At 54.2% G+C, this 15,484-nt stretch overlaps 5 protein-coding genes across 5 annotated transcripts; 4 read left to right on the forward strand and 1 right to left on the reverse strand.

The window, feature by feature from the left end:
• Window positions 1-4,540: 4,540 nt before the first annotated feature.
• Window positions 4,541-6,431, forward strand: M409DRAFT_66905 (uncharacterized protein; the record flags this gene model as incomplete). The annotated part of the gene is made up of 3 exons (XM_033817159.1): window positions 4,541-4,715; window positions 4,769-6,216; window positions 6,273-6,431. The coding sequence occupies 3 exons, from the start codon at window positions 4,541-4,543 to the stop codon at window positions 6,429-6,431; spliced, it is 1,782 nt and encodes a 593-aa protein (XP_033666885.1).
• An 878-nt stretch (window positions 6,432-7,309) lies between these two features.
• On the forward strand, window positions 7,310-8,437 carry M409DRAFT_23724 (uncharacterized protein; the record flags this gene model as incomplete). The annotated part of the gene is made up of 2 exons (XM_033806921.1): window positions 7,310-8,100; window positions 8,161-8,437. 2 exons carry the CDS (start codon window positions 7,310-7,312, stop codon window positions 8,435-8,437), a joined length of 1,068 nt encoding a protein of 355 aa, XP_033666886.1.
• A 267-nt stretch (window positions 8,438-8,704) lies between these two features.
• Window positions 8,705-9,793, forward strand: M409DRAFT_23725 (uncharacterized protein; the record flags this gene model as incomplete). Its single annotated transcript, XM_033806922.1, has 1 exon — window positions 8,705-9,793. One exon carries the CDS (start codon window positions 8,705-8,707, stop codon window positions 9,791-9,793), a length of 1,089 nt encoding a protein of 362 aa, XP_033666887.1.
• A 302-nt stretch (window positions 9,794-10,095) lies between these two features.
• On the reverse strand, window positions 10,096-10,779 carry M409DRAFT_66908 (uncharacterized protein; the record flags this gene model as incomplete). The annotated part of the gene is made up of 2 exons (XM_033817160.1): window positions 10,096-10,580; window positions 10,653-10,779. The coding sequence occupies 2 exons, from the start codon at window positions 10,777-10,779 to the stop codon at window positions 10,096-10,098; spliced, it is 612 nt and encodes a 203-aa protein (XP_033666888.1).
• A 358-nt stretch (window positions 10,780-11,137) lies between these two features.
• M409DRAFT_55352 (uncharacterized protein) lies at window positions 11,138-15,476 on the forward strand (the record flags this gene model as incomplete). Its single annotated transcript, XM_033812980.1, has 2 exons — window positions 11,138-14,645; window positions 14,698-15,476. The coding sequence occupies 2 exons, from the start codon at window positions 11,138-11,140 to the stop codon at window positions 15,474-15,476; spliced, it is 4,287 nt and encodes a 1,428-aa protein (XP_033666889.1).
• Window positions 15,477-15,484: the final 8 nt, after the last annotated feature.

Below are 15,484 nucleotides of genomic sequence, written 5' to 3' on the forward strand. Positions count from 1 at the left end.
TCGCCACGGTCTGGGCCGAGTGCTTCGACGAGTACTTGTACTGGATGATCACCCTTCAGACTGAACAGCGGTAGACTGATAGTTGAGAAGCTGCCATGGCCTTCAGACAAAACAAAGTGCACGACTCTCAGCAGGCCATGCTCCAGGTTGCTCGTCCGCCTCGTCGTGGCAGTTTGGTCAGCTTTCACACCGAGTGTCGTCGGCTTGGGCAAGCTCGTCCAATCACAGCAGCGTCTCTCTCAAGCGCTGATGGCGTCAAGCATTAGAAAGTGGTCTCGAAGAACCATAACCTTCACGCAGAGAGAGAGAGGTCTTAGAAATCAAACAACTGTGAATGCTCTGCCAGACTGACAAACAGGTGGGTTCGCATTGGGTCGGGGATCTTCGCCGACCCTGCTTGCCTGATATCGCTTACGATAACGGATTGCTTGGCGCTGCTATCAGGGGCATTTCTATGGTCGCGTTGATAAGGTGGAAAAGAAAGAAAGCCTGGCAGACAGGGTATCCATAGGCAGACATAGAGTACCTTCGCCAGTGTGGCGTCTTGGGTATCCTTCATGGCTGGGCGCTCGCCTTACCTCTGCCAGAACACCACGACGCCGAGAAGGACTGACAGGTACCACCAAGACGGCGATGATAGCGCGTCCTTGAAGATACGACGTTCTACGCCTCGTCAACAAATCGTTACTTCACGGGACAATCCAGGCGCTCAGAAAGAGAATGTCTCACTCATCGCACTCTGCGGTGCCCGTTGACGTCGAGCAGGTGAGGTTGATGGGACTCGACGCAAGAGAAACCCACCCAAACACCTCAGGTAGTCTTCGAAAGACTTACGACTTATCCATCGTGAGCAAGTTTATGCCCTCGAGTCTCTACTGCCTGGCTTGTCTCCAAGCAATCAGACAGACGTTCTCCCAGAGCCCACTATTCATGCAGGCTCAGCCGAATGAAGTGGCTGTCCCTGGGGATTGGCAGGCGAATGGCCTGGGCGACTCATTGTGGCTATTGGTGAACAGCTTCTTTCCTCGCCGACACTCGCACATTAGGACCGCCGGCTTGTTCACTTCGAAGTCCTGCGGTGTTTACATCCGTCCAGTTTGTGTAATTTCGACTGGAACGTAACGGTAGAGCACACTTCGTTGAGCGGCCGCAATCGTTCGACTTCATGGTTTCGGGTATCGTTCTCATCGTGTACTCACATCGACTTGCAAAGAACGAACTTTTCGTTGCTTTAAACGCAGTGACAAAGTCATGGGTACCTGGATACGCACACTCTGCTTCACAAGTATAATCTCGTCAATCGATCGAGACGGCTTCGATGTGTCGCGGAGATGATATGCAACAGTTGTCGTTCCAATTCCTGTAGCATCGCCGTTCTGTCGGGTCGGAGTGTCGCGCCGGAAACGAGAGTTGGAAAGTGTCGTCGAGAACAGTTTTGTGACGGGGTCTTTGACCGTAGACGGGCGAGATGAAATTCGTTGTTACCCGTCGCACATAGGCATGGGCATGGAACACCAGGCTCATGATGCCGTGGTCCACAATACCGTGCGTTCACGCACAGGCGCCTGCTCTTGGACCTGTGTATCGTCAGGAAACTCCATGTGTCCGACACATGTGCGGCTGGTTGAGATCGTGTCGTGTGCAAACAGCACGCATGCGTCGACGTCTAGTTTCTCTGCCGTACAAGTATGCGATGGTGCCATGTGTCGTCGTTATTGCGTTTTCGATGGATCATCAGAGCGTGGGCTAGTCGTTCTTCGTATAGGCAAAGGTGGAGCAACCACTGAAGCTGTTATGTAAAGATTTCGTTCTAGTGTGGCCTCGACCGCATAGAGTGTCGGCAACGTCGTTATGTGTGTTTCGGGCCCATCCAGACGGCGTAACGAGGTCTTGGTGTTGAGTGAACATTCTGTGAGACTCGCCGGCTATCGATGGCAGGACGCGTGTGGTCGAAGAAGCGGATGTGGTGCTCTCGGTCGCATACGCTGCCGTTGAGGGTCTTGGGCATGATTACCCTACTTCCGCAGCACGACGTTCTGAGCGACTATCACGGCCCGTTGATCGTCGAAGTTGTCCAGACTGGAGGTCGTGACGAAGAAAGAGTTCCGGCTACAGATCGAAGTGCAAAGAATGAAGGGACAATTTGGCGGGAGATGATCTCGAATTCCAGAATCGCAAGTTGATAGAACCATCGAACATTGGAATGGAACTGTGTGGTTCGTTCACTGCACGGGACCCTCGCAGGGCTGCTTTCCTGTCGAGGCCGAGACTCCGTCGAATGATATCAACGATGGAGCCTTTACTTCTACTGAACATAGATGCGCCAGTGCCATAGATAGTGGCGATCGCTTGCTGACGCTGATATCAACGCGTTGGTATCGACTGGAACGCCCAGCTTCCGAATGCAACGCAGCGAAGAAGCAATCAACACACACGGCGGTCCAGTCTAAAATCCTACAGACGGTAAGCCTGACTTCTCGAACCGCCGAACACGATTCCATGCAATATGCTTTCCATGCCACTCACGTGCAGTCTCTCGATATGGCACAGCGGCACGGCCGGGTGCGTCGTGGCGCCTGCCAAAGCCCATGTTCGTCCAGGCTTAAATCCTCCTGCGGCGTCGACCTTGCAGATGTGATGCAGCCACAACTCTCTCGCAGCGCTCATGTGCGGCATAATGCACAACGTTGCCGGGTTGCGGCCTATATTGGAGCATTGTGAGGGATTTGTTGTTGTAAGCCGAGTTGAACCGCCTACGCGATGTAAACGAAGTGCTATCTTGAATCAAGGCGTTCGCACGTGGGCTTTAACGTTCGAGGCCACGTGAGATTTATGCTCTCCATGAGATGGAAAGGTTTGAGCGGGTGGGCGGTAAGGTGAACTTTGACCATGCGACGCATCGGACTATCCAGCCTCCAATATTGCCAGTGGCAGGCATAGGGAGGGGAAAAGTCCTTGCTACAGTGTTGTAGGCATTGCAGCATATGAGGCAGAGACAATGAGGCGCACCACATTCGCGGTCAAAAACCCATTCTACGCGGAACTGAGCGTCAATGAGGGTCGGGCTGATCCCGATGCCTCGCAGTCCTCGTTGAATGTTCCTCGCTATGGTATCTTGGCTGTCTATGCGGGCTATTCAATGCGCACGCATGCCCCTTCTCTTGTTGAGTTGCGACCGTCTGACATCGGGGTGGACGATGCGTGTCAGATCGCGGCGTCGATAGCAATGCCATTAATAGCAACGCCTTGCCACGGCGGAGGGAGGGCGGATGGGAGAGGTGGAGGGCGGCGCGTTAGGGAAGGATGAGGTCGGGTCGTGGTGTCGCTGATCAGCCTCGGGTCGACCGTATGCAGCAAGACCTCACGCGCGGAAGGAGCGCTCGAGCTTCGGCGCGGCGCCCGCTTTAGGCTTAGCATGCTGGCCGGTGCGTTTATCGACCGCACCTTGTCGGGAGAAGCAGCGGCACGCCTGTCGCCTCCGAAATCACGACAACGTCTCCCAGTCGTCGTCGTCGCCGCGCACCTGCGTCGAAATTGATTGCCAGCCCTCGGCCGTGCCACCCGCCTTTAGATCATGCCAACCTCGCGCCTTGCTCCCCATTCGCTGCAGTACGGGACATTCACTTCTCCAATGGCGTTGGTCCTGTTGCTAAGATCAACGTACGGACCAACAAATGTCGCTCCCCTCCACAGTCTTGTCTATCGCCAATCAAGAGGGCCAGCCATACGACCCTTTCGATAGCCTGGCGTCGCGCAATACGAGGGCTGGAGCTGCGGAGAGTCGTGACACCCCAGGCTTTCCTCGTCCACCATGCTGCTCTCAAGCAGGATTACATAGACGACCTCTTGCGTAAGACATGAGGTCGATTGTGTCGAGAGACCTTCGCGATCAGAATCTCGAAGAGGCATGCATCCGACCCAGCAGACCAATCACCCACAACCAACCGCTCAGCTCTGCAGCCAAGTGGTCGAAGCTACTGCTGATCTTGGCGGCGTTGCCGGCGCACCTCATCCGAGCTAAGCCTGGTCTTGGTAAAGCTTTTCGGCGCGCTTCGTCTCTGTGCCACGCCCATGATAACGCTACGCCCAAGAGGGCAGCTGAATGAACGCATGCTTAATTGCCACAGTGCCAGGATTCCCTAGCATCAGTCGCTTGCAGGTACATGGGGTCCTGGAACTTCTAGAACGTATCTAGAAGACGGGAACGGCAGCGACAACTGGCTTCCAATGCAACGCTCGGAGACCACCCTAAGATAAGGGATCCTATGAACACTCGCCACACTAAATTGGCGCGGAGGGGTCGCGCCATGTGCGCCGGCGAGGGTATAGAAGAAGCTTCTGCCCAGCCCTTGCCTCTCTCATTGTGGTCCTATTCCCAGTCTCTTGGTCTTGCTTGAGTGTGTAGACAAGACGCAGCCATGGGTGAGGCTTGCCATGGTCTTGGCTTTTAATCGCGACGCTGGCTAACACTACCGCAGACAAGATCGAGCGTGACAGCGCGGACTCCCCGCCCAACGAGAAGTCACCCTACTATGGCGCTATGGAAACACAGCCGCCTACGGAGGCTCACCATGGCATTGCCATCTTGAACGTCGAGTACGAGGGCAAGCCGACCGACGAGGAAATGGCGACTCTGCGACGAGTTCCAGGCTCCGTTCCAGCTCTCGCCTACCTGCTCTGCGCTGTCGAATTCTGCGAGCGTGCCTCCTACTACGGTATGTCTGCCGGCAGCGCTGTACTCCGAATTCGAGTAACTAACTGTCGACAGGTTGCGTCCAGATCTGGACCAACTACATCAACAGGCCGCTGCCGCCAGGTGGTAACGGATACGGTGCTGTCGCCGCTGGATCCCAGGCCACTCAGGGTGCCCTCGGCCTCGGCGAACAAATCGCCAACGCTACCACTCAGTCCTTCAACCTCATCGCCTACTGCTTGCCTCTCTTCGTCGGATACCTCGCTGATGCTAAATTTGGTCGTTTCCCCATGATATTTTGGGGTGTCATCATCTGCGGTGTTGGCCACGTTCTCATTGTTGCTGGTGGCGCCAAGACTTTGATCGATAACGGAACCGCGAAGATCCCGTTCTTCATCGGAGTTTACATCCTCTCCATTGGAGCTGCCATGTTCAAGCCAAACGTCACGCCTCTCCTGCTCGATCAGATGAAGAGCCACGTGCCAAAGATCAAGATCCTCAAGTCCGGCGAGCGCGTCATTGAAGACCCCGAGCACAGCACGGAGCGTGTCATGCTTTGGTTCTACCTTCTGATCAACATCGGTGCCTTTATGTCGACTGCGACCTCGTACTCCGCCAAGTACGTCGGCTGGTGGTTGGCGTTCTTGCTGCCATTGATCCTCTACATTCCTCTGCCACTCCTGCTCTGGTGGCTCAAGCCCCGCCTCAACTTGCACAAGCCCGCCGGTTCTGATCTGCCAAACGCGATCCGTGTTCTCAGCCGTTGCCTGGGCGGTGGAGGCATTTTCCGTATCGGTCGTCACGGCTGGTGGGAGGCTGCTAAGCCCTCGGTCATCGCGGCCAAGGGAGGGAAGCCAGAGACTCGCTACAACGACCAATTCGTCGAGGATGTCAAGCGTGCCACCCAAGCCACTGGAATGTTCTGTTTCTTCCCCGTCCAGTACTGGAACGACAACGGTATCGGAAGTTCCGCCAACTTCTTGTCCACCATGCTCACTAGCAACGGCGTTCCCAACGATGTCATCAGCAACTTCAACTCCCTCTCCATCATCTGCTTGGGCCCAATTCTCAACTACGCCATCTACCCAGCTCTCCGAAAGGCGCGTATTCACTACGGCCCAGTTGCCCGTATCACCACCGGTTTCTTCCTCTCCACCCTCTCCGGCATTGGCTACTGCGTGCTGTGCTACAAGGCTTACCAAACCAACCCTTGCGGCTGGTACGGCAGCACTGACCCAGAATGTGTCGACAACGGCCTGGTTTCGCCCATTTCACTCTGGTGGGAGGCTATCCCATACGCCATTGGTGGTTTCTCCGAGCTGTTCATCAACGTCCCAGCTTACGGTCTCGCCTACTCGCGTGCGCCAATCAACATGAGAGGTGTCGTGTCCGCCATCAACCTCTTGAACACCGGTTTCGCCTACGTCATCAACTTGGCTCTCTCCGCCGTCATCACCGACCCACATCTCGTCTGGGATTTCGGTGGCCCAGCCATTGTTGGTGGTATTGTCACCGTCTTCTTCGTAAGTCATACTCACATCCATCCTGAATTTAACATTTTTGCTAACAAACGATCCAGTACTTCCTCTTCCGCCACATCGACAAGGAAGAGTACGTCTTGTCCACCAACCAGACCTCCGAAAACCACGAGACGAACGAGTTCGAGACCGTCGACACCATGGATCCAGAGCTGCATCAGCGTGCCCAGTCTACCATCCAGGAGAAGGCTGTCGTTTAGGTCTGTGCTCTTGTTGGTGCGGGTCGCTTTCTCTCTGTATGATACCCATGCATCATGTGCTCTCACGAAGTTATGGGGCTGGGAGGTTGTCAGTAGTCTTTAGTGGCATACACAAAAAAATCCAAAAGAGTCGTTCCGTCGTTCAACAAAGTTGTCTTACCTTTTGCTTGCCCCAGTTCACCGTCATCGACAACTAAAAGCACTTCCAACAATGGGCTTTTAAGGTGCAGTTGTCGAGTGCAGTGTAGTTCAATGTGGATGGAATTTGAGGTCGCTGCCTGTAACGTAGAACGCATATCCCCATTCCCGGCTACCGTTGTGGTCAACTCGTTCTACAATCACTCGCTAGTCTGGTTAACTCCAGAACTCGGGAGAGGTGCAATGCGCATGTATGTGTTGCACGTCGAGCGGAAGGAAGGAGCGTGAAAGCCCCACAGCGCATGAGTGAATGTCCGTTCATATGCACAGAGCCGCTAGCGTCTTTTTCCTCGATTGCCAAGGCGCAAACGCCACCTTTGTGAAAGTGCTATGTAAGGGGAACGTCTGCGTTCTATACCCAGGTTTTCCGAAGATATTTTGACTGTTGAGGGCCTTGAGGTAGTATGGCCAGACGTTGTCCCTTGGGGATGGAGACGGTAATTGAGCAGGAGCCCTTCGCCTTCAGCATCGCGTTTGCGTGCATGCGTGCAAACGGTGACGAGTGTTTCGTGTCGACTTTGACAGCGTTTGTAGGAGGACTGTGCGTTCAATTTTGGAGGGGGTGAAGGAATCTCCTCTACTTCTTCATCTCCTGCTCTTTCTACAACGCCGCCCGCCACCCGTTTGGTCTCTTCTTGTTTGGTTTCGTGAGGTTCAGGTACGCACTGTTTTCAGGCAGCATGTTCGAGCTCATCATCACCGCCGACAAGGGCTACGGCCTCTTCGCAACCCAAGACATCAAGCGAGGAACCCGCATCATCGCCGAGGAACCCATGCTCGTCCTTCCCTCCGATGTCAACACGTCCAGCCTGTACACCTACCTCGACAAGCTCACGCCGGACCAACATGCCCAACTCTCCGACCTCGCCTCCACCAAGCACGTCGCCCCGCCGACTCTGAAGCAAAGCATCCGCCAGAGATTGCAGGCTAAGTACAGCGGTGCTGCCCTGGATGCCGCCGTCGAAGACAGCCTCAAGATGCACTGCACCTTCCTGACTAACACCGTGTACATGGGTCCGGATGTTTGTTTCGGCATGGGAATCTTCCTCAACTACAGCCACATGAATCACTCCTGTCGCCGGAACGTCCACAACTCGTACAATCCGACCATTGGCAAGGAGACGGTCCATGCCATTCGAGACATCAAGGCCGGCGATGAACTCCTCACGTCGTACATCCATACGGGTCTTCTGATCAAAGAGGACCGGCAGAAGATGCTTGCCGAGCACTGGGGTTTCGACTGCCGATGCGAGGTGTGCGATGGCCCAGATGCGGCCGAGTGCGAGCAGCGGAGAGAGCGTCTGCAGCGTATTGGGGAGGGGCTGGCGGTTTACGAGCGGCATGATCGCATCCTGACCAATTTCGCGCCGCATCCGGTTCCAAAGGACGATGCTCAGGCATTGGCTTGGTTGGAAGAGTCGGTCGGTCTGCTTAAGGAGGAGGGGTTGGCGGAACATAATCTGGTCCATGCGTGAGTCCAAATAGGTACCACAGTACGATTGTCTCAGCTACTAACTACCGTTCTACGCAGCTACCGCCAGTGCTCGGAATACGCGCTCAAGCTCGGCCAGGCTGCCAAAGCCATGGCCTACGCCCGGAAAGAGCTGGAGGTTGAGCGGGTTTGCCTCGGCGACGAGACCGATCACATGGAAGAGGGAATGGAGGGTGCGAAGTTCTGGATCCGGCATCTGGAGAAGATGAGCGAGCAGGAGGCTGTCAAGGATCGGATGAATCAGAAGCGGGAGGCGAAGGAGCAGAAGAAGAACGATAAGAAAGCGGCGAAGAAAGCTGCGAAGGGGAAGAAGTGAGGACGAGAGGTATGGGACTGGACATGGTTTGGCGCTGGACCTTGGGCCGTTGTCACGACGGGGAGCTGGTTGAGTTGGCCACAACAGCAAGTCGATTGTCGATGTGATCGCTGTGCGTGAAATAGAAGACGGTTGATGGAATGCATCGCAAAGCTGGCTAGGGGTGCAGTCTTTCACGTTGATGCCTCAGGCCACAAAATCCAATTTCACTGCACTTCTTCCTCATCGATATCTATCTATCTGCTTCAACTTCAACATTCAGCAAACATGGACAGAGCAGTCAGATTATGGCTCTCCAAGAGCGACGCACCACCAGAAACATGTACAGCACTGACCAAAAAGCTCAACAAGTCCTACACAATCTACGGCACCATGCTCCTCCTCCCACCAACAGCTCTATCCGGTCCAGAATGGACTCAACTCCAACCCAAAATCGATAATGGCTCCCTCGCCATAACAAACCTCTACAAAGAAATCTGCCACCATCTCAAAATCACCCACATCGCCCTCAACAAACCCATCCCCCTCCACCTCGAGGAAGAAACAGAACCAGAAGAAAACATCCTCCGCTCCCCCACGAATTTCACGCCTCTCCACGGCGACTTCGGCCCTGTCACTGCATCCTCGCCTCCAACGTCGTCCGACTTCGACCGAGCGTATTGGGTCACCGCAAAACAAAACGGCATCTACCAAACCTGGTCCCCGCGCTGGACGATGTTCTCCCGCGGCAACATCTCCGAAAAGGCACGTCTCCTGACCTTGCCGTCCGTCTTGCAAGCCGTCGAGGAAGGCGACTGCACGGCCGTGGATTTGTATGTTGGGATTGGTTACTTCGCTTTCTCGTATAAGAAGGCGGGCGTGAAGTGTGTGCTCGGGTGGGATTTGAATCCTTGGAGTTGTGAGGGGTTGAGGAGGGGAGCGGGGAGGAATGGGTGGGGAGTCGGGGTTGTTGGGGAGGGAGAGGAGGTGGGTGGTGTGGAGGAGTTGGTGGTATTTAATGAGAGTAATGTTCATGCGCCGAGGAGGGTTGAGGGGTTGAGAGGGAAGGGGCTTGTGCCGCCTGTGAGGCATGTGAATTGTGGGATGCTGCCCAGTTCGAGGGAGTCTTTGGAGTTGGCGGCGAGTGTGCTACATGAGAGTGTTGTGGGCTGGGTCCATGTGCACGAGAATTTCCTGGTTGAGGAAATCGAGGGGAAGGCAGAAGAGACAAGGCGAGAGTTTGAAGGTGTCGTGAAGACGAAGCGAGGAGGAAATGTCAAGACAGAGGTGGAGTACATCAACCGCCTCAAGAGCTACGCCCCCGGCGTCGTGCATTGCGTGATAGATATCGTCGTACATCCAACTGATCCCACCTGACAATCTCCACCAGCGCCGGCGCTCTGTACACGTGTATCATACATCCGATCTCATTCCTCATCTACAAGTGACAGGCCACCAGTACCGCCAGAGCCACGGCCATCCAAGCCAAAAGCTGCGAATATGGATTCCGCTGATGTCTATCCGCAAACTCCCAGAACGCCCTCCACGCCAACACAGCGCATATCACGTATCCCCATTGGCGCTGAAACTTCAGCTCCCGCGTAGTGACTTGCTCTTTAGCGGCGTCTACCTCATCAATCGTCGTCGGCAATTTCAACGCCTGCACCATGAACATCATCCTACAGTTCCCTTCGAAACTTCTGAGGGATATTGGCCTCCACGATCTGCATGCGATCTAGCCTCTCCTGTCTCTCTTGCGCCTCTTCCATCTCCTCGTGTTTCCGGAAATGCTCAATATCCTCAGGATGAATCAAGTCCTCCTCGCGCGTGTTTTCATCGTGGTACTTCTCGAAATGGTGAATCTCATACTCGTACTCGTCATCGCCGTGGTGGCCGGGGCCGTAGCCAAGATCTGGGAGGGCGAGACCTTGTGCGACCCCAACGGTGTACTCGGCGAAGGAGATTGTGCCCGACTGATCGCGATCGAAAAGGGTGATGACTCTCTGGACGGCGGCGTCCTTGTCAGCCTGCGAGACGTGCGCGGTGGATTGGTCGAGGAGGCCGTAGGTCTTGAGGAGGTCGTCGCGGGTCCATTCGTTGCTGGAGTCGTAGTCGTGGAGGTTGAAGAAGGAACCGGCGTCGAAGGAGGAGATGTGATGTTCCTCTAGATGGCAGGGAAAGTGTTTGATTAGATAAGAGCTTTTGATTGAAGGCCATCAATGTTGCGATTCCTTACCTGCCATGTGCCGGGTTGCCCAGTCTGCGTCTTCCGGCACTATGGGCTGTTGTTCGTGCGCGTGTTCTCCATGCGCCTGCACATGGCTTAGGAGGGTCAATGCAGTGGCGACGAAGGCGAACAGCATCGTGAATGAGTGGTGTTAACTGTCCAGGGGCGAGGAGAAGGCGGTATTCGACAAAAGGCCGTTCAGGGGAACAAAGAACGCCGGCATCATTGTTGTGTCAGCTTGCGCGGATATTTGGTCACCGCGAAGCTGTGAGACCATTGTCAACTTTCAAGCGCGCGTGCGTGAGGGACTGCACCTTTTCCATCAACACTTTCACGGACTTGCTCAAGGCCATTTGATGAGCATTCCTGGCCTCAGAGACCTTGATGAACGATCATGCGGCATAGATATCGCCCAAGGCCTCCTGCACTGATGCGGGCTGGCCACTCATCCCTCTATCCTACTTGAACCTCACCTACGCGACCTGAACTCCGACATGGCCATCGAAATGGAGGAAAAGCTCTGTACCATTGTCCTCCACGATGATCGCGTCACGAAGAAAGACGTCCTGGCCAGTAACCGAGCGATGCATGTGGGCGAATTCGCATATCTCAACGCGCCAGGAGCCAGGACGTTGTGCATCGCCCCAGCAGGACTTGCTTCCAACTCTACCGAAATCTCCATCCATGTCACGTTGGCGCAGAAGTTTGGGTTTGAGAATCGGACGCAAGGCCGGATCCAGATCATTGAGGATCCCGACCCGGCTACAGCCACTCATGTCGAGATGTTCTTCCGGGACCAGTTCCTCTCCCGAGCGGACATGTGGCAGTTGATGGGCCGGCTGCAGGATACTGTGCTGTATCACGGGCAAACTATCAACTATCTGGGCTCTGAGACGGCTGAAGTCAAGCAAATCTATATTGCGGGTCAGGAGGTTGAATCGGCCATTTCCTCACATCCACACACGAAACCAATCTTTCGCAGTGGGAGCGCAAGGTACACCATCTTGATCGAAGTTTCTAGGGAGATGTTAGAGAACTGGAGCAACGGCGATCTTATGTATGAACGGATGATCGACGGCTTTCTGCCCGCTCTTTTCCGGCGATGGGAGTCGCTGAAGGTTAAGCATCAGATCTCCATCGTCCTATTCGGACGCATTGTCAACGTGCATGCCAGTGGGAACAATGGGCATGCGGATAAGGTGCTGGATAACGAGGACTTTTTTCATGTTCTTGTGTCAGAAGTGGCAAGTGCATCCTGGCGACAGATCATGCGAAGACTGAAGAGAGCTTTCAACGATCATAGGCTACCACACTCTGTATCCTTGGCTGCTGACACCAACATGTTGGAAGCCATTCATCTGACAGCTATGGACTTTGCAGATGATCAGAACGATGCACATCTCATGAGCACTGGCACTTCGATGATAGCCATCACAGCAGGATCAGGCCTCTTTGAAGCTGATCACACCTTGTTGAAGCAGACAACGGACTTACTAGTCGGCAACAGCATCGGTGTGGACATCGTTGCGCTCTCGCCAAAACCTCTGCATCCCGTACCACTCTTCAGATACGACCATAACGGCACTGTCGAGTTTGCGCTACCTCATTGGGTTGACATCTCGTTCTGGAGGGATCCACATGATGAAGCCCGCTCCACTTGGACCTTGACTAATATCGAAGAGCCCGTGGAGGACATCGCTCTACCTCTTCTGCGGGAAAGCGGTTGGAGTGAGGTTGACACGAGCACCATGGACTATCACGATAATCAGGTTTTCCAGGATCGTGGACCCTCATCACAATCCATTCTAGACTCTTCCCCGGCTATTACGACTGTGGACCCCATTGGCTCAGTGGAGACGATGAAGGGAGTTCCTATACCTGGCTCCTCGCCTAAGAAAAACAACCCCACTGCTCCAGTTCCGGTTGATGAAAGCCCTAGAAGTGGCAACTCCGATGCTTCGAATAAAGAGCCCTTATCAAGAGCGAAGCGCCCGCGTCTTCCACCTCATCCGCTAATGCAGTCTGGACGCAAGATCAGTGTTGGACCAAAAGGTCTAGCACCTAGTAGGGGTGTCGCGAGCACTACACTGTCGACCGCCCATGCTCAGCACGAAAGGGAAATGGGGCTTGGCATATCAGCAACTCCCAGTGACAGCTCAAATGGCCTCGCAAAAGCTATCAGACGATCTCTTGCCAGGCAGCCATCTCAGCAAAGTCTGGTGTCGCATCGGACCAGTGGATCGGATCAGTATCAGACTTCTAGGCCTATCGACATTGCGAGCGTACCCGAATCGTCTGAAGACGAAGAGTCAAGTGACCCAGCAGGCGACCTGAAACAAGGCATTGCAGATACCATGGTTGGCACTGCACTTGAGCATGAGACCTCCCTTTCTGCGACTCCCAAGGCAAAGAACATGTTCCCTCGCAAGGGCTCAATGAATGATAGCCTGGATATGCTGTCACCTTGGGTCATGCTATTGAACCCCTGCAACCCGCGAAGGGACAACATGCGAGTGGCCAGTCAGTATCGCAAATGGCAACACGTCTTTCCGCGAGCTGTCAGCTCTGGTGCCTTCAAATGGTCGTCAATGTGCTCGCCGGCTGCTCTCCCTTTGACCGCTGAGTACAAGCCGTCGGCCTCTGAGCTTGAGACACATTACCGAAAGAAAGTTCGGCGGCATGTCATATCGAACTCGTCTGGCCTCAAGAATGAGACTGCTCGCGTGTTGGTGGAGAGGTTGATCGACGTTCGACTGATACGAGGCTTCCAGATTGTTGCAATTCGCAATACTGGCAGTGATCACACCTTCCAATCTAAAGACAAGCCCGTACTTCTGTCTCTCGGTAGACGGTATCATGAACTACAGCGCTTCTCAGACTTCGAAATCCAGGTCGTTCAGTACGATCCAAAGACGGGTATTGGCAGCGAAGACAACGGCACGCAGCACTATCTCACGTCATATGAGCCCAAAATGCGAATCATGACGGGCATGACGGTCAAGCCTGAAGTCACATACCATTCAGAATCTCCAATCGCTGACTGGTCATCACTTGACGAGTATATCCTTGGTCTGCTACCTGCACCAGAGGTCAATGCATCGTTCAAGGTCCGCCTGATATTGGTGCCCGTGGAGATGACAAAATCTGACCGGAACGCCCAAACCCGTCTTGGAGGCCTTTCCGATGAAGAGCGACGCATCGAAGGAATCCAGCGACTCACGCAGACTTGGCAACGACAGCGGCACTTCTCGGTTGAAGATCAACAACGCCATGTATCCATCACAAAGTCCAAACCGACGTCAAGTGCTCCAGAACGGGACCAAAACCCCTTGGCAATCGACTACCAGACGAAGGACACAAGTATTATTGTCAATGCGCAAGGACATACTCTTCCCAGTCAGCTTGAGGGTGGCGAGCTGAGTACACCACTCTTCAAAGATTCCGAGAAGCATCACAGTAGCAACTTCGACCTAGAAAAGCTTGTCAAGCAGATGCAGGAGCTGCCACCGTTTGGTGTAGAGATGCGAGACCGAAGATGGCTCACCCTCACCCATCTCAAATGTTTTAGAGGAGATGAGATGACCTCCTGGCTGCAGGGTGCCTTCAAAGATCTGGAACTTCGTGAAGATGCAGTGGCTCTTGGAAACGAATTGATGAACCGCGGTATCTTCTCGCATGTGCGGCAGAAGCACAAATTCCGCGATGGGAATTATTTCTACCAGATTGCGAGCGCCCACAGAACGACAGAGTATCCCGATACCCAAGGCCTGTTCAGCAAGGCGCCGTGGAGATCGATACCTGCTACGCCAATCGCAGAATCTGTCAAATCGCCTATCATTCGACCTCTCACCAACGATTCCAGCTCTTCATCAGGCAGGCCAACTCCAGTGCTGGGTCCAATCGACCACAAGGCGAAGGAGGTACTTTTGAGCCAGATGATGCGGTACAACGTGGATCCTCAGAAGAAGTCTGATCATCTCCAGGTCATTGATCTTCATTATGGTAAGCTTTTTTGTTACCCTCTTGTTTGCACGTGCTTACTGTTTGACCTTAGATCGAATCCACAACCCCGAGAACTGCTACCACATTCAGCTCGAATGGCTCGGCGCTTCCACCAAGCTTGTCAGAGAAGCGATATCTCGATGGTCGAGCACTATTGATGGATACGGACTCAAGCTCATCCAAGTGCCATTGCAAGAAGCTTCCAAGTTTCGAGAACATCACCCCTTCGACCAACCCCAACCCATACGACTTGCCGTCAGACCTCCAGACAAGATACTTGCGACGCCAATCATCCAGCCACATTCGGTATCTCCTCGCCCCGTCGAGGATCATTTCGCTTACCACAAAGCTATTCTGCGCCAGCACGACTTCGCTCTTGACTACGAAGCTGCAAGCGAATTCAACACTGATCTCCAAGTGACTTACTCTTGGGGCCCACCGACCTACTCACATACTCAGTTTGTGCACAAGTCGGGTCTCGTCCTCGCACAGATTCTTAGCAACGAAGTAGGCGATTTCATCCTCCTCCCCAATCGCCTTGCTTCAAGCAGAACATCTTCGGCCTCCACATCGTCGTCCTCTTCGACGGCTACGAAGCTCACAGACGTGGAAACGATCGAAAGCATCACCAGAAGTTTCAAGGACTTCTGCCGAAATGAGGAGATGCTGAAGCAGTTTTTCAGCCAGGCTGATCGGCCCAAGGGGTTTGCGCCCAGTCCTTTCGCGGGTGCTACGCTTGCGGCGGACTTTGATGTTCCACCTATGCAGTTGCCGCCGCATTTGAGTCACAGAGCGCAGGGGCATAGACATTTGTTGGGAATGATTGAGTAGGACTTGTG

Source organism: Zasmidium cellare, assembly GCF_010093935.1.
Source record: "Zasmidium cellare ATCC 36951 unplaced genomic scaffold M409scaffold_20, whole genome shotgun sequence".
Classification (NCBI taxonomy): Eukaryota; Fungi; Ascomycota; class Dothideomycetes; order Mycosphaerellales; family Mycosphaerellaceae; genus Zasmidium; species Zasmidium cellare.